This window comes from Harpegnathos saltator, unplaced genomic scaffold (genome assembly GCF_003227715.2).
Source record: "Harpegnathos saltator strain DR-91 unplaced genomic scaffold, Hsal_v8.6 scaffold297, whole genome shotgun sequence".
NCBI lineage: Eukaryota > Metazoa > Arthropoda > Insecta > Hymenoptera > Formicidae > Harpegnathos > Harpegnathos saltator.
This window is the reverse complement of record NW_020230091.1, coordinates 455,208-474,816: the sequence shown is the minus strand read 5'-3', so window position 1 is coordinate 474,816 and position 19,609 is coordinate 455,208. Positions and strand designations below refer to the sequence as shown.

The 19,609-nt window shown below is 37.1% G+C and overlaps 1 protein-coding gene across 2 annotated transcripts in view; it reads left to right on the top strand.

Annotated features, from left to right (window-relative positions):
- The window catches only part of LOC105185970 (GAS2-like protein pickled eggs), a 205,275-nt gene that overhangs the window by 27,838 nt on the left and 157,828 nt on the right, over positions 1–19,609 (top strand). The window contains exon 2 of one of the 2 annotated variants that reach the window (XM_011145866.3): positions 8,276–8,456. In XM_011145866.3, the coding sequence (XP_011144168.1) occupies positions 8,286–8,456 (171 nt within the window). In that variant the 5' untranslated portion in view covers positions 8,276–8,285. Of the gene's footprint in view, positions 1–8,275; positions 8,457–19,609 lie in introns of those variants that run through there. The other variant, XM_025299942.1, reaches the window with a different exon arrangement.

Genomic DNA, 19,609 nt, shown 5'->3' with positions numbered 1-19,609 from the left:
TAACAAATCATTTATTACTACAACGGAGTTATTTGCTGCCCTACATTAACAAACCATTTGTTGCGGTCACTGGTGTTTTGTTAACAACAACAAGTTTTGTCTAACAAAACTTTTTTCTCAATGTGCTCTTATACGATTTTGCAGAAACTCACGGAGCAACCTACGTGCGTAATGCGCAATTGCCTCGAAATAAATTTCCAAAACGTTAAAACTGAAAAAGTGTTTAAAACTGCGAAATGACTCTGTAATGCAATAGTACTGAAGCTATTGTTGTTCGCGGAACTCGCTATCACTATCGCGCTATTGGTTCTACGAACTGTTTAAGTGACGCTAATAGCGTCTCCCCTATTTCATATCGTTGTGTTTCTATCGACCTCTCTAACGTTTGCGTTTTATCGGGTTTATAGTGTATCCGGATATGACCGCGTCGTTATTTCATCGTGTCGTGAACTCCCGCACGCGTTCGCCGAGGGAGGATCGATAAGACGTCGCATTAACGGAGTCTCGCTCGAAATGAGTAGAACCATTTTCGCGTACACGGCACACACGACATGCGCGCCCTCTCGATTTGCAAACTTTGGCATTTTCGAACGGTGCATGCACGTGGTGCCAACGACGTGAGGCGTGTTGCCGCTCGAGGCGAGACGCGCAAACGAGGAGCGCGTGCATCGCATCATCGGCTGGGAAATGCGAGACGATGACATTTCGCAGTCACCTTTTGTAAATTGAAATCCGCGATCGTCGCGTGTGAATCTCCCTCCCTTCCTTCATCCACTTATCTTTCGCCCTCTTATGACCCGCTCCCGAGAAATGATTCCTTTCTCGCCCGCAGAGATCTCTTTTCATCGTGCTTACCCTTTCTCCGTTCTTTTCTTGTATTTTCTTGGAACTTGAGGTCGAATAACGATTGTTCAGAAGTTTTTTTATTGTTGTAAATTTAGGAAATTCATTAGTTCGATAAGATAATAGATAAAAGATATGGAATTGCAAACAACTTTCAGTCTAACGTCTGTTTGCGTATTTTCGCTTGAGACTAAAGTAATCGATGCAATCGTCTTGGAAACTGTAACTGTGTTGGAAATTGTAATAGATTGACAATAAGTAATCGATGCAATCGTCTTGGAAACTGTAACTGTGTTGGAAATTGTAATAGATTGACAATAAGTTACAGAAGCTAATAACAGCCTACGTAAGATGTCGATTGCGAAACCCATGAATCCACATAATCCACAATTCACGAATCCACAGATAAAATAAGAAATAGAAATATTGTAACGATTCTTCAAAGGATTAATTATATGTTTCAATTGTCATTGTTCTTATCAGTAAAAAAAAACAACAGAAAAAATTAATATACAAAAAATATTTGATTCTGGACTTACTACTCATATGGAATCTAAAAGATTTCAGTCTATACTTTAACCTTTTCCGTGATACATTTTTTCTATCTTATAAATTTTTGTGAAATTTTGCATTTCTATTTCTGATTTTTGGGTCACTGATTACAAACCTGAAGACAGATTTTATAAATTCAAAATGGCAGATGCAATAGGGCTAAATTAGTGTAAGTCTGAATAAATATGATCAAATATAAAGGTTTTTCAGATCGTTCATTACGAATTTTATGTCAGATTTACAGAGTTCATTCAAGTAATTAGTTTATGGAAGAAAATCTAGCGTACGAACAATTCTGGAAAGAATATATCATATATTATATTTTGACATGTGAAGAATATTCAATAAAATTTTCAACTTCTAATCTTAAATATTTTACAAGAAATTAAATTTTATTAATTCGCTTTTTTCAACTTTATTTATTTATAAATAATTAAAAATGAACAATCGACGTCGCAACGTCCTAGAAACGTCCCTAGGACGTCCTTTGAAGGTTTTGTGTTATTTGGGAATATGTAAAATAGGTATTAGTATATAAAAAATGTGAGATTATATTTATTTTCGTTAAACTGCAAACAGTACATCGTAAGAATGAAAAAGAAATAGATGGTAAGTATATTTATCATTGCCACACAAAAATTTAAAAACACGACAGTGAACATGATACGAAACAGTTAATTCTTTGAGTCGATATTACGATATTCTACTTACTTTATATTTTATTTGCAGATTTAATGAGTTTCGTAATTATAAGATATTGCATAAGCTTTTATTGGTTTTTATCATGTAGGTACTACTGATTGCGCATTTGTGAAGTTTTAATAATTGATTTAATACGTAATAATTTGCATTTTAATTGAAATTATTAAAACTAAATAATATTTCATTGGATGCGTTCAGAAAACACAACGGTTGAGTAATTTGTCAACGTTATTGGTCTGAATATAAGGATCTAACAGTAAGGACTAATAGTTACTAAGCGCTCAGTGAGCGCTTTGTTTTCTGAACGTAACCATTTTTAGCTTGCCCAACAACATTGTTTGCTCAAATCATAACCATAAATATTATCCAAAACGATTAACCATAGTAACTTTTGTAAATAGTTTTCTCGCAAACTTTTATTCTCAGAGAGAAATGCGCTAAGATAATAAAAAATGCATTTATCTGTCTATTTATCTATCTCCCTTTTCATTATTCTTCACACATATACATAGATATTAATAAATCACAGGATCGGTCGCAGGATAATCCGGATCAGTCGGACCTAATTTTCATCTAGCGACGCCTCGAAGAATCGAGAGCCTCGCGAGTTGACATTTCCTTCGGAAAAATTTTTCATTAGATGCGTCATCATATTTCTTCCGCTTACATTCCCAAGGCTGGCGTTAAAACGCCGTGTGTAAGTTATTCAAGCTGCTAAGCGAAGGTTTTATTGTTGAATCGTGACTTTCAATGTCATACCTTCTCGGAAACAATCTCGAGTTAGTTTTGGCCGGCTTATTGGCGGTGGTACGTCGAGCTAAAGCCCAACCCAACGTTATGGACTTATATGAATGGGGCGTTTTGTCGCTGCGGGCGCAATTGTTATGTCGGCGGCGCGTCTATGATGGACCATTTCCCACGATTATTTTCTCCGGAGCGCGCGCATGCCAGCGTGGCGGTTGCGAAATTGGGGTGTTCAATGTCCGTAAGGAGGTGGGAGATGGCTGCCGCCCTCGATTCCACGATTGGACACATTTGACACCATCTAAGCATCATTCGGCGTGCGAAATCTCATTAGGGTGATCACGCAATCAGTCGGGAAACGTTGTCGTATGTCGCACGCATGCGCACAACCTTGATTTTTATGTGTCGACTATCAGTTGTGAAGTTGTGATTGATATATATGACATACGTGCGACAAACAACGTCTTCCGAGTGATTGTGTGATCACCCTTAGTTATAAAACAATACATCAGGTTGGCAACAAAGTCATATCGTTTTTCACGGATAGATGGCTTTACTTGTCAAATGTAACTAACTTCACTTCAAATCCTATAATCTTTATATCATTCGACAGCTGACATTTCAAGCTCTCTTAAAGAAAAAGTGCATCATTCGGTAAAGAATTATTTGTTTGGTATTGAGAATTGAAAAATCAAAACAAGCATTTCCGCCATATTTTATTTTTTTTTATTTCCAGAAAGAAAAGAACGCTGTGCAAGCTCGTCAAAAGTTATGTCATGTATATGCTGAAGAATCCTTAACAGAACGCTAGTGTTGGTTTGCCTGTTTATGTTCAGGAGATTTTTCTGTGAAAGATGTATTACGGTTGGGCTGGCCAATTGAAGTTGATAATGATAAAATAAAAGCATTGCTTGAATCCAACCGCCATTATACGACACGGGAGACTGCTGAGAAGTTAAACGAGCATTGGAAATCATTTAAAAGAACTTGGATATGTCAACAAACACGATATTTGAGTTCCATACGAGCTGAAAGAAATTCATCTTACCAAACGCATCAATATCAGGATTCTTTCCTGTAACGTAAGCAAAACGATCGAGTCTTGAAATGAATGTTAACTGGCGTTGGATTGTTTATGACAATGTGCGACGAAAAAGATCATGGAATAAACGTGACGAGCCGCCACAAAGGACTTCTAAAGTAGACATTCATAAAAGGAAGTTTGCTACCTGTTTGGTGAAATTACAAGAGTGTTGTATTTTTTGAATTGCTTAAATGTATTCAAACGATTGATTCGGAATCGTACTGTCGTAAAGGTGTTGTCTTTCACCATGACAACACTAGATCACACACATCGTTGGTCACCCGCCAGAAATTGTTGCAGCTTGGATGGAATGTGTTACCATATCCATCATATTCACTTAACCTTGCACTATCAGATTACCATTTATTTCGTTCTTTGCGAAATTCCTTGAAAGGAAAAAAATTCGATTCTGATGAGGCTATCAAACGGTAATTGGATCAGTTTTTCGCCGATAAGGACTAGAAGCTATATGAGGCCGGAATCATAAAGCTACCAAACAGATGGCAAAAGATCATTGAATTGAACGGACAATATATTACAGAGTAAAATTGTTGCTTTGTATGAAAAAATCGCTTTTTATTTATATGACTTTCTTGCCAGCCTAATAATTAAAAATCAACGTCTCGGTATCATCTGAACGGGACTGACGGGCTCACGATTTCCGGTGACGCGATGCTTTCCACGACACACGCGAAACAATCACCCTCGCTCCCTCCTCAGCCACGGGAGAACACGCGCCCGGTCGGACGAAAATTTATCGCTCGGCCGCGAGTCTTCTACTGAATCCAGGCGACGTAGTCTCAGACGCATAAATTCATCCGAGCCCATTCGGCTCGCTCGCGCAATGCCTGCTCATTAATTCGCCGTAGTAGTCGGCGTAGGCTTATTTATCAAATACCAAAGCCCCGTCGCGCCAAGATTTCCATTCAACGAAAGTCGAGTGCGCGCCGAAACGTCACTCCACGACGCGGTGCTATTCAGAGTTGTATCTGCCGCGCGCGGGGTGGGGGGCAAGCAAATGGTGTCTTACAATCGCAAGTTTTCACTTGCGACACCACGGCCAGCAGTGTATCCGTGCATTACTCTACGCGAGTCTCTCGTGCGTACAATGCTACTGATGGAGATTTATACGACCGTTAGAAAGAAACAGCGGAGCAACGTGGACTCTATGTGTATGCAATGACTCCAGGACGAAACGCCGATATAGCGTAATTCATCTGTTAATTACCGCATGGTAACTACTGTAAAAAGAGACCGAAGTAACTTTTATTTCTTGAGCTGAGAAGAGAGAGAGAGAGAGAGAAAGAGAGAGAGAGAGAGAGAGAGAGCGAGAATCGTTCGCGCGCTTGAATGAAAACGGCTTTTTGTGGGCGCGCGGATAAACCGGATTATTGCTCGACTGCATCCGAATTGCGTAATCGAGATCTCGCGTTGCCCGTGGAGGATATTGCAGCGGGATTTATCAAAGCGCGCGCGAAAATCCCGGAGCTGATCGCGTCTATTGTCAATAGCAACATTCTGAGCGCGCGATTGCCCAGCGGCGAGGCGCGTTTTTATTTATCGAATATTTATAATCCGTCTTGCGCGTCGCGAAATAGCGCCCGTGGATTTGCATATGCAACGGTATCTCGTGGTCGTGGAAATATCGCGTGAGAAAACAAATCGAGGCCCCGTTAGTGGCGCGGCGCGGTGCGTTGCGATCGCCGTATGACGAACATTAGCTCTCGTCTAGACGATAAATTACGTTCGATCCGTTCGAGAGGCGGATGGTCGGATGCAAAAATTGAGGGAATTAGGTAAACTCAAGTGGAAATTAGGTGCTAATATAACAGCCGTACTCTCGTGAGGGAGGCACACGGGAATTAAAATAATGATAGTACTGTAAAAATTAGTAGATAGTAAAAAATTAAAGATTAACCCTTTGCGATATGGTGGTCGATATATCGCGACCACCTATCTCGAAGTCATTTTTTTAACTTTTCGAACACTAAATAGTGTATTTTACTACTTTTTTTTTGTAATTTTATTTCAGTAAGAGAATTTTACTTCAGTAATTTTACTTCAGTAATTTTGTAATTTTACTTCAGTAAAAGTCTTAGTAGTATTTGGTAAGGTATAATTTCTTATTATTAGTTAATTCTGTTATATAAATAAAGTTTAAAAAATAGTGTTTTTTTCACAAAAAATTCATGCCAGAGTTAAAAACGAATCATGAAACCGTGAAAATCAGTATACTAGAAAAATACAAAATTTTTGAGTCCACTAGCAACATCAGGCCCTAAAATATTATAGATATTATATATTTATAATAATTATAATTATAATTATCATATTAAATATAAATATTTCTGAAAATTTTATATTAATTTTTTCAGATCTTTGAATACAAACAACTTATTGTAATATTATTTCGAAATTATATATATAATTATATAAATTATAATTTCGAAATCAGCGGGAACAGAAACATAAAAATTATTTTAACATTGACTATTAATTTCATTTGAAAACTGGATCATACGACTGATAGAGAAGTAATGAAACGAAATACTAGGTGCGCAACTAAGTTTTCGGGTTTCATATATGGATGGCGCTAACGACACATGTAGTCGACATGTCTGAAGTTGTGTTTTTTTATAGCTTGGACATCTGTTAACAATAACCAGTCGTAATACCAACACATATCGCAACGCAAAAATATTTTTTCTAACAACGAAGATGTCGAGTTTTGTGCCAAATAAACAGCATTTGCGGAAAGCTTTGCTTTTCTGCTTTAACTTGAAAAAAAGTGCAGCTGAAGCACGTCGTTTGCTTGAAGAAGTCTAGGGCGAACATATACCATCGAAAACTACCTGTGAAGATTGGTTTAAACGCTTTAGAAGTGGCGATTTCGACACTGAGGACAAAGAGCGCTCCGGAAGACCAAAAACAATTGAGGACGCCGATCTGCAAGCGTTATTGGATGAAGATTATACGCAAACACAAGATCAACTTGCGGAGGCATTAAATATGACTCGCCAAGGTATTTCCAAACGTTTACATGCCATGAGAAAAATTGAAAAGGAAGGAAAATGGGTGCCGCATGAGTTAACTGAGAAACAGATGGAAAATCGAAGAGCCACTTCCGAAATTTTGCTTTTACGGCATGAAAGAAAGAGTTTCCTGCATTGAATTGTTATTGGTGATGAGAAGTGGATTTCGAGAATCCTAAACGCAAAAAATCATGGCTTTCACCTGGCGAAGCATCAACATCGACGGCACGGCCAAATCGCTTCGGAAAGAAGACAGTGCTCTGCTTTGGTGGGACCAGAAAGGAATCGTGTACTATGAGCTGCTGAAACCGGGCGAAACTGTCAATGGGCATCGCTACCGACAACAACTGATCAATTTGAACCATGCATTGCTCGTAAGACGGCCAGAATGGGACACGAGACACGAACGAGTGATATTGCAGCACGACAACGCTCCGTGCCATCGCACTTCGAGGACACCATCAAAATGCTGAAATGGGATCTGCTATCGCACCCGCCGTATTCGCCAGACCTGGCCCCTTCCGATTATCACTTGTTCCGGTCGATGGCGCATGGCTTGGCTGGGCAACACTTGGCCAATTTCGAAGAAGTGCAAAATCGGTTGGATGAATGGTTTCGGTCCAAAGACGCATCGTTTTATCGTCGCGATATTCATGTATTGCCAGAGAGATGACAAAAATGTGTAGCTAGCGAGGGACGATACTTTGAATAAACCATTTTTTGTATTTCTCTGAAAATTTTCCATTTTTCATTGGTCCAAAAAACCTGGAAACTTAGTTGCGCACCTAGTAAAAACATGCACATCTTGAATTACATTTTTTATCTACAACAGCCTTTTATTTTAATTATTAGTCAAGTCTGTACAATCAGCAGAAATAGCCTAAAAATCAACGCGTTGATCATTAATTTCGTAAACAAGAGAAAAAAGAGGAAAAGAGAAAAAGAGGGGGGGGGGAGGGAAAGAGTAAGAGAAAATGAGTGGGAGAGAAGGAGTAGGAGAAAGAATAAGAGAGAGAGAAAGATAGAATGAGAAAGCGGGAGAGTGAGAGGAGAAGAGAGAAGGAAAGAGGGGGAGAGAATGAAAGAGAATGAGTAAGAGGGGGGGGGAGAAAGAGAGGAGAGGGGGCAAATATAGGAGTAAAAGGGGTTTGGAACGTTGAGGAATGAGAGGGAGAAATGCGCTAGCGGGAACCGATCGAGCGTAATGGACGCATTCCGGACGTTCGTTTCTCACATGAGAAATTGATCGCAGTGCGCGCTTGCACTCATGACGTATCTTGCGAGCCGCGAAACAACGGCTGATTTAATCTGTTTTCAGATATCGGGCCATGGCGGTGCTACTGGAGGCAAGATCGTACAGGCCGTTCAGGTCCTCGGACGAGTACCTGTTGGCGATGAAGGAGGATCTGGCGGAGTGGCTGAATGCTCTGTACCCGGAGCTCCGGATCAATATTGACAATTTTATGGACCGACTGGACACTGGTGTCGCGCTATGCAAGGTGAGTGATCTCACGGCATTGGATCGTTTTACTGACACGGAAACGCGATTATCCGTGGCGTTAAGTGTTCGTACCGATCGTAACGAGGCGATCTTTATCGCAGCTGTTCGTTGTTATCGTCGAAAAATCCCCCTTCCCTCTTCCCAAGCGAAATGTCCATTGACCCCTTTCCTTGAACACGACTGTCACGTTCTCCCTCGGTCGTTTCGCGTCTATTTTCTCGCCGGCTTGCTAATATCTGTCTGATTTTGAAATTCTTACATCTGTCCGTATATACATAGTGCTGCAAAAATAATACGTAGAGTGATAATGTCGTTGACTTGAAGGCCACAAAATTGTTTCAAGTTATTTTTCTGCTTAATTTTTTTATTTTAATTAGTTAATTTCCTGCTTTATTTTACTTTTATTAAAAAGTTATTAAGAAAGTTTAATGAATATGATGTAACTTTCGGACACTGTATATAGATATTATAGTTTTTTATCGTCGTATCGTACGATAAGTTGTTTTATTTCTTACCAGAATGAAATAAGCTATTGTTGATATTAGACCTATGAAACATATTTACAAGGAATAATGAACCAATGTACGACACTCTTCCATACAGTTAATCCAAACATAGTTTATACATAGAAATATAGGAAACAATACATATAAGTGGGAGAAGGGCTCCGCTCCTCTCCCGCATCTCCTCCCAAAACAAATCCTAATCTAACCTAACTTATTGCATCTTTATATATTGCTGGGCGTTGTTGAAAAGATCTCCTTAAAACCCACAACACTTAATTATATGCAGATATAATAAGTTAAGTTGGGCTAGGTGATAGATCTTAAGAGAACTTTTTCAACAATGTCCAAAAATATATAAAGATGCAATAAGTTAGGTTAGGATTTTTTGGGGAGGGGGTGCGGGGGAGGAGCGGAGCCTCCTCCCACTTATATGTACTGTTTAACATTGTTTAATGTATATTGTGTCTAAAGAAAATGAGCTCTATCTATAAAATTTCATTTATTTATAACTTTTTAATAAACAACGACGGCTAAAACCTCTTGAATATTACTCAGGAGAGTGTCCTTAATAATATATCTAATGGACAAGGTTATCTGAGGTGGGTCTCCTAAACAGGAGTTTTACCTCTGCTTACCTTAATTTTTTTTTCTTCTTTCTTCTCTCTCATCGTTCCGCAAAATTAGCGAGGAATGAGTTGAAGAGTAGAAAGAAGTTCGCGCTGGAAAATCTCTTCGTTAAATAGATTCTCGAAAATGGATTCGAGGCCTCTTATCGAAATCGGCACACATCACGAGCGCATGCGCTGAGGACATATCAAGACGTAAGCTGCACGCTTGCATTGTGATGTGAAAGAAGGATGTGTGTAACGTCTAACGGAAGTACTTCGTCCTGCGTGGCATGAATTACGAATAGTCTTAATGCGTATAGGGAGGACAAAGGCTAAGAGTTTGAAAGAGGAACAAATATTAACGGAGGTACTTGAAATTGACCTCCTATTGATTTTGTTCAAGTATTTCACGCGTAACATCATTTCCTTAGGAAACTTTTCGCAAACACAGTTCATACAGGGTGTCCCATTTTAAATGAACAGAAATCTCGAAAAATATAAGATACTAAGAAACGTTTCAGACAAACGTTGTATGGTTTCGAAGGGAACAAGAAAGAACTACATAATTTTGACTAGAAACTAGACTATATCATTTTCTATAGTCTAGAGTCTAGATTATATTATTTTCTATATCATTATTAACTATATCAACTTATCAATCTTTGGAAATTTCAAAATTATCAAATTAACAAAAGTCAGGACGCTATTGTAATAACAAGAGAGACCAAATAGAGTATAAAAGTCTAGTACCAGTTTTTCTTCTGACAAATAATTAGCGAAATATCGTAAGTTAAATATTAAAAAAGTTACCAAGCTTCCCTTAAATTTATTAGGGAAATAAATTAGGGAAATAAAAAATTTTTCAGACAAAGATTGTTCAAATTAATTGGTAGAAAAATATGATATAATAAAAAAGTGGGATTTCCATTTAAGAAAAGTAATGATTAGTGAATACCTTGAAAGTAGTGCCATTTGTAAACAAAATAATATAGTTGTTTTACCCCCTTGAAATCATACAACTTTTGTCTGAAACGTTTCTTAATACCTTTCACATTTTTTGAGATTTTTGTGTGGCTCATTTAAAATAGTATATCCTGTATACACACATATACAATTAAAAAAAGATTTATCGTACGAAGCTGAGTTGAAGTCCAAGTTAATAATTATTAGTTGATATTATATATCGTTGATTCTGAAACGGCTTTTGATATCATGTTTTTAATTTTAATGATCATATTACTCGTACGTTTTTAACGAAAAATAAGGAAATGATAAAGGAGGGTTTTAGAAATATAAAAAATGCAAAATAGTTGGCTATCTAATTTTGAAAAAATACAAAAATGATATGTAAAATATTTTCAATATTCATTGCCAGCATAAAAATCTGTATTTTGTATCTGTAACGTGGTGCGACGGATGTCTTGCTCGGTTGGGGTATAACTCGGCGTATCTTCGAGCAGCAGCGGCGACCTGGCCGTGACAGGCTCCGAGTGTCAATAGCATGTCATAATATTCTTCGTTCGTGTATGCTGCCATATCATCTTGACGTTAACACTTCCAATAACCGCAGGATTATTGATTAACGCATCGATTGTTTCAACGCATTTATATGATCATCGCGGGATGTCCATTGGTCCATCCCCCACCACGCACGACCGCCGCTTCGCATTGGTCGTGCAATAAATACGAGTGAATGAGTGAGAAAGAGACAGAAAGACTCGGAGAGACCGAGAACGTGCTTGCATGTGTGTGCGCGTACAATCCTGGCTGTTTTCCAAAATTTTTGCCAGTTATAACAATCATCTAACATCACAGAAAATACAGATTTTTATGCTGGCAATGAATATTGGAACGTAGCTAGTGTATAACATGTGTAGTGTGATCAGCTGATTGCTGCGGGTACTCCGCGTTAGCGCCCACGTCTGACGGTGAGTTGCGCCGCACCTGTCTATCTCCCGTACCCGACCCGCAATAGGTCTACTATTTTTGTTAATAATTAAAAATCTAAGCTTTTGCCAAAATTTTGCAAGAGGAAAAATTGTTTTAGAATTTTATCAGGATCTTATACTTTTAATAATGGAAGGTTATTTTGAATCACCCTGTATACTCTTCCCATCTTCCTAGCATAGAATTACAAATTCTCTCAAAAATTCCCAGCTTTGCTCTAACTATTTGAGAATTTTTTATTCTCTAAAGTAATTCACTTCTGTCATTTATCGATGAAGAGTAGTGCATTATGCTCTTAAGAAATCCACATAAAAAATCCAGGGGATTTATTAGGTGTACAACTTTGCTTCCGCCGTTTTTTTTCCGAAATTCGAAGCTTTATTGTAAAAAACTGGTTACCAGGTACGTAAATATGGAACCGGAATTTTTGTATAGAAAATACACGTTTATTGTATGAAAATGATAAAAAATATTTTATTCGAAGTATTGCCCATCGCTAGCTAAACATTTTTCCCACCTGTCTGATAATTTGTGGATGCCACGGCAAAAAAACTGTTGCTCTTTTGAGGTATACCAGTCATCGAGCCATTTTCGTATATTTTTGTAAGAAGTGAAGTAAGAAGCGCTGCTCAGCAAGTGCGTGTCCCATCGATGCAAATAAGTAGTAATCGGACGGAGCCAAGTCTGGTGAGTAAGCCGCATGCGAAAGTATTTCCCAACTAAACGCCTCAATCGTTTCCTTGACCAGTTTTGCTGTGTGTGATGGTGCATTATCATGAAGCAAAATCACGTTGTGTTGCCTTTTTTGATATTTTGGTCGTTTTTCACGCAAAGTTTAATTCAAATCGATCATTTGTTGTCAGTATTAACGGTTTCGCCAGGTTTTAGCAGCTCATAATAGATCGCATCCTTCTGATCCCACTAAACAGAGTATTGTCTTCCGTCCATAGCGATTTGGCCTTGCAGTCGATATCGATGGTTCGCCTGGAGTTACCCATGATCTTTTACGCTCAGGATTCTCAAAATATATTCACTTTTCATCGCCAGTCACAATTCGATGGAGAAATGACTTTCTTTTGTACCTGGCGAGCAGCATTTCGCAAGTGGTTTTTCGGTTTTCCTGCTGTCTTTCATTCAGTTCATGTGAAACCCATTTTCCCATCTTCTGGACCTTTTCCATGGCTTTCAAACGTATGCAGACGGCTTCTCGTGTCACACTTAATTGATCCGCGAGTTGTTGTTGCGTTTGAGCGTCATCCTCATTCAACAATGCTTGCAATTCGCTGTCTTCAAACTTTTCGGTGGTCTTCCACGTTCTTCGTTTCTCACGTCAAAATCGCCACGTTTGAATTTTTTAAACCACTCAAAGCACTGTGATTTACTAAGAGCATGCTCACCGTAAGCTTCGACAAGCATTCGATGCGATTCTGCAGCAGTTTTCTTCAAATGGTAACAAAATCAATGCTGTCCGCAAATCGTAGCTTCCAGGCACAAACTTCGACATGTTCAACGCTATTACAAACTATGCTGTTGTACGAAACTTGTATTGTTGTGAGTTGAAAATCTTTGTCAGATGTCACCAAATGGAAATGGCGTCAATGGCGCGTTTTGACGGTAACTACATTGACAGCTATGGGGCCATCTATGGGCAAATTCCGGTTTCATATTTACAGACCTGGTATACATTTATGATTCAAAGTATTGTCCATCGCTGGCCACTACTTTCTCCCATCTTTCGGGCAGCGCACGAATCCCGCGGTGGAAAAACTGCTCATCTTTTGAAGCGATCAACGAATCGATTCAATTTCTTACTTCTTCATAAGACCAGAAGTGCTGGTCAACCAGGCCGTGTGCCATTGATCGAAACAAGTGATAGTCAGAGGGAGTAACGTCTGGAGAATACGGCGGGTGGAGTAGGACTTCCCATTTCAACGTTTCCAAGTATATCTTGACCACTTTCGCAACATGGGGTCGAGCATTGTCATGCTGCAAAATCACTTTATCGTGTCTCTCGTTCTTTTGCGGCCGTTTGTCTTTAAATGATCGGCATTAATTGCGTTCGATAACGATCGCCTGTGATTGTTTCAGTCGGTTTTAACAGCTCATAATACACTACATCGAGCTGGTCCCACCAAATACAGAGCATGACCTTGGAGCCGTGAATATTCGGTTTGGCCGTCGACGTGGAAGCATGGCCGGGATATACCCATGATTTTCTGCGCTTGGGGTTATCGTAATGAACCCATTTTTCGTCCCCAGTCATAATGCAGATGCAGAAATCCCTTCCGTCTTTGCCTTTCAAGCAACTGTTCACAAGCAAACAAACGCCGTTCAACATCTCTCGGTTTCAACTCGTACGGCACCCAATTTCCTTGCTTCTGAATCATTCCCATGTCTTTGAGGCGTTTTGAAATTGCTTGTTGAGTCACTCCCAATGATCGTGTCAATTCTTCTTGACTTTGACACGAGTCTTCATTAAGTAATGCCTCCAATTCTGCATCTTCGAAAACCTTCTCTCTTCCACCGTTATGCCGGTCTTCGACGTGAAAATCACCGTTCTTGAAGCGTTGAAACCACTCACGACACGTTCTTTCACTAATAGCGGCCTCACCATAAGTATTTGAGAGCATTCGATGAGTCTCAGCCGCAGATTTCTTCATATTGAAGCAGAAAATTAAAACCTCCCGCAAATGACGAGAATTTGGCTCGTAAACTGACATTTTCAATCGAGAATAACTTTATGATGCAGACACAAATCGACTAATGTTTCTATGGGGTTGATGGGGTACAGATGCCCAAGTTTATTGCATGACGTCTATGATCTATTTATTTCGACTACTACTTACCGACTACTACTTACCGACGACTACTACACCCAGTCCAATTTCCACTGAAATATTTATTTAAATGTTGTCGAACGCTGAGTTGCAGTGTTACCATTGGCATGGCCATATATGCATTTCTGCCATTTCTTGATTAACGTAATACGATGTCATCTTTATCGTACTGTGAAAATTTTGTGATAGCTCTCTGCAACTGTTTACTACGCTGAAAACTACTGTTTATTACTGTTTACTACTGTTTACTACACTCAGAATATGTGACTAGCAATTGTTTGATAAAGCATGTTGTATATAAGTAGGAAGAAAATAAATATTTGTTTATATATTTTGAATGAAGAGACTTTTTATGAAGGATCTCTTTAAAGCTTGATACTCTTTTTACTGATAAATGACATGGACAAATTATACTAGAAAATACAAAAGCGAATAAACCGCTTGCTTTAATTAAAATAAATAATTGTTTCCAACTCTGACAATAATAATTTTTCGACCCAAGTTTATCGGGACTTTTTCCCTCTATTTTGTGAGTACTATTTGCCTTTAAAGTCCTGAACTATTTTTGAACATTTTGTATATTACAAACATATGTTTAATATGGATATTCTCAGTCAAAACTATTGTATGTTAATGCTCGAGAAACAATTATTTTTTTATGGTTTTTTAAATCTTATATAAATTTAATCGATATTCTTCTGCGATATTACAAAGGTATAATTTATACATCATAAATTATTTTTATAAATAATTTGTTCAAATTTGTCGAGTTTTTTCATGTTATATCAAACTATTACCTTCTCAACAACATATTGTCATCATAGATAAGCTATTTTACAAAACGATCGGAAGCTAATTCAATGGTTATTAATCATTTAACAACAATCCGTACTTGTTTACAATTTTGCAATTTGTCCCGGCAAAATGTCCGCGTTGTGACATTTCCTTTTTCTTTCTTCAACCCGATGACGTGTTTCAGAGAGACATACGATAACCATAAATATAAGCGTCCATCTGCATTAAACCGAAATTATGTGTGGATTACGCGCGCGCGCATGTATGTTTTTTTCTGCTGCCGATAAGCGATAGCGAGTAAGAGGTGCATATTAAAATTGCCGGTTTTTATTGGCAGGGTGTCGAAACAGCGTGCGTATAACTTGTATCTCCCACACTCACGCACGCCGCTCGACTGCGACGGATAGAGTAGTCACTCGCGTGACCGATCGGCTGTCGACGGTGGATACGGTCAGCTTATTAGCTCTATTACATTATTAAAACGATTTTAACGAGTCATTAGGAACGCAGGAATAATTAGAAATTAGTCGTTTTAGTCGAGATTAGTGGAGAAAAACAAAAGAGAGGAGAGAAGAAACGCGGGACGCAACGAGTGAGATAGTTTAATTAACCGATTAATACGGCTGACGATCTGTCAGTTTCTCCCGATCTCGTGCGCGATTACATGAAAATCACGACCCTCTGTCTGCATGTAATCACGTGCCGAGATATACAGGGTGTCCCATTTTAAATGAGCCAGGCAAAAATCTCGAAAAATATGAAAAATACTAGGACTACTATGAAAGAAACGTTTCAGACAAAAGTCGTATGGTTTCAAAGGGGACGTGAAACAACTATATCATTTTGTTTACAGATGGTGCCGCTTTCGAGATATTCGCTGATCATTATGTTTCTTAAATGGAAGCCCTAATTTTTTGTTATATTACCTTTTTCTACCAATTAATTTTAACAATTTTTGTCTGAAACATTTTTTTATTTGCTTAATATTTTTTGAGATATTTAAGGAAAACTTGATAACTTTTTAAATATTTAACTTACGATATCTCGCTAACTATTTGTCGAAAGAAAAAAATAGTACTAAACTCTTTTACTCTGTTTAGTCTTAAGAATACATTGTTATAATAGTGCTCTAACTTTTATTAACTTATCAACTTTTGGAAATTTCAAAATCATCAAATTAACAAAAGTCTTATATGATATAGATGTGTTTTATATCCCCTTTGAAACCGTACAACTTTTATCTGAAATATTTCTTACAAGAAAAGGTAAGGAACGCGGAAATTTAGAAAATACTTAAACTTCGTCTGGAAATAAAATAATTTATCCGTAATGCAAAACTATTTTTTGTTCGTGCGGAATTCCAGTCTGAGGGTGAAACCATCCTTTGAAAAAAAAAACTATTTTCATTTTTAGCATAATCTTTTAAAATACGAGGCATATGCAAAAATAGTTGATATGAAAGTTGTAGTATATTTCATACTCTTTGCAACTGTGTGTTCAGATTTTGCAAAATTGGAGGAGGGCGGAGAGGGTTCCAAAAATTTTTCAATTTTGCAAAATCTGAATACACAGTTGCAAAGAATATGAAACACACTACAACTTTCATATAAACCATTTTTGCATATGACTCATATTTTAAATACTATTATTGAATATTATATTATGTTTTCCTGCAGGTGCATTGTTTTGACTTAAAATCCAAGTATAAGAGACAGAGGGACAGACAACGAAATATGGCGCTTTAGTAGCTTAGTTGGTAGAGTCATCGCCCGGCAAGCGAAAGGTTCAATTTTCGACCCAGCTTTATTCATATACCCGATATATATGTACTGCTTTCATCTTTTTTGCAGATTGTCTCAAAAGTTGATACAGTGAATATATTTATAATTTAAAAAATTACAATTAAAAAGATATATTTACAATACATTGTATAATTCGTACAAAAGTCTAATACTTTAAATAATCTCTTGATGACTAAAGAAGGAGAGAGAGAAAGTGAAATTTTATATCGAAGTATGAAGTATGGTTTGGGTAGCTTAGTTGGAAGAGCAGTCGCCCGGATTCAGTTCTTGATCTCTAGTCTACCTCGCCTGATATATTTTTTTTCCTCTTACACAATCAAATATTTTTTATTGTATAATGCAGCAATTATATGTACAATCGTCTATGACTTATAAAATTATATATTTCTATGTTTTTTGGGTCGCTGATTACTAATCTGAAGTCAGATCTCGAAAATTCAAAATGGTAGATCCAATAGGGCTGCCGTAAGGGTAAATTAGTGTAAGCCTGAATAAATGTAAATCAAATACATGATATAAAAGTTTTTCAAATTGTTAATCGCGAATTTCATGTCAGATTTACAAAATTCATTCGAATAATTTGTTTATAAAAAAATCTTGTGTGCGAGAAATTCTGGAAAAAATATATATTATATTTGGACTTGTGAAGAATATTCAGTCAAATATTAAATGTCTGATTTTAAATACTTTTCAAGAAATTAAATATTTTTTAAATCTCTTTTTTCAACCTTATTTGTTTATAAATAATTAAGAATGTACAATTAGATATAAAAATTATAGGATATAGGAAACATAAAGTAAGCAGCAATATATCAGAAAGATATGAGATCATATTTATTTTCATTAAACTGTAAACAATATATTGTAAGAGTAAAAGAGAAAAAGGTGATAAGTATATTTACTATTGCTACACAAAGGATTAAGCGCTTAAAAGTTGAAATGATGATCAAGATGGCAGCTTATTCTATGTTCTTACCAAAGTCTGTTATAAATAAAAATGTTTATAACTTGGAAAAGAAGCGTTTCCGGACCCATGTTTAAATGATCTCTTTCATTTTTACAGTGAATAGAACATGCTTTTAAAATTTGGCAACCTATTTCTGAAACACCTTGTATGTAGTTCATCAAGCGTAATGCGAAAACGCAAACGATTAACTATCATTAAAACTGACGCAAACTCGTTTATTAACATAATAATTAAAACTCGGGTATTCATTGTTAACCGTATTTTTATTAACCTTCCCTTCACACGCCAATTGTTTCAAGAAGATCCGCTGTAATATGTGTGTATGTGATTATTTAAAAAAATTTTAATGAATAAAAATAAAATAATCTGTTACCAATGCACTTTGTTACCATTATTGTTAAATATCTGTTTTCCATTATTATTAAACTTAGTTGTGATCTTAAATGTAAGTAAATGCGTGTTATGCGTATCTTAATATTCATCGTATGACAATTATCGGTTACCGTCATAGTGAATATGTTAAGAGAATGAGTTTGTTCATATTATCGAGTCAGTCATAAAAAGTTGAACATAATGCTATTAGAGTCAGACCAGAAGAAGTCTTCGATAAAGTTGGATGAGAACGTTATTATGAAAACAAAAAAATAATCATAAATAATCATAAGAATAGTCATAAAATTCATAACTATATTTTGTTTAACTTGTTTATCGAGTTGGTTAAAAAGTTCGAGTCAGGCTTTGAGTTAGATTTAACTCGATTGCTTGCATTAAAAATGAATTATTCGTCATGTAAGTAATTTTTATAATGTCGTGTATGATCCTTCAGTAACGTTTTGGTAGCACTTATATACTTTTACTGTAGAAGGTGGCTGGTTTGGCATCATTGTAAGGCACAGATGCTGAACCGAATTCTTTGACTAATCCGACTCTAATAAATTAGAATCGATATTGGTTGATTGAGTGAGTATTCATTATTATCGCAAGATATTTTCTCAGGACATACATTGATTATACAATTATAATTAACCCTGATGTTATGCACATTCACATTTTTTGTGTTTAAGTAACATCGTTCATTGAATGTATATTATCAAAATATTTATTACGTTATTATACATACATAACAAAAAATTCATTACATTATATTATTACAAGTTATGATCATTTTGTTTTTTAATTTTTTACTTTTAACAAAGTTTTCACGTGTGATTTTAAATGGGGGAAATTATAGTGGTATGTCCGGGAGGCGCTTCGTGTTACTATCAAGTGTTACTCACATCGATTAATGTCCGTTTCTACCGATCTTGTTAACTTAATCGGCTGATTATTTCAACGGAATTATCCAATTGCATCTGCTAATCATGTATTGGCAAATGCAAGTGATCCAAATATGGAATAATCAGCCGGTTATAAGTTAACCACAGTTAGTGGAAACGGGCATAAATAGATTAAATTGGTTTACATCGATTAAAATTACAATTATTGCTTGAATATAGAAAGATTTTACTCATTGGACGAACATTTAGGCTCCGTGATTTATCGATTTCCTCTCCCGGCAATGACTTTTTCCGGCAGCTCGGCGATGATTTCCCGGGACTGATCGGCCGCGATCGAGCGATCGTTCGCGATCCAGCCAGGATCGAGGAATGGCTCGCGTGCCGCCGGATCGACGAGCGGCTGCAGTCGAGT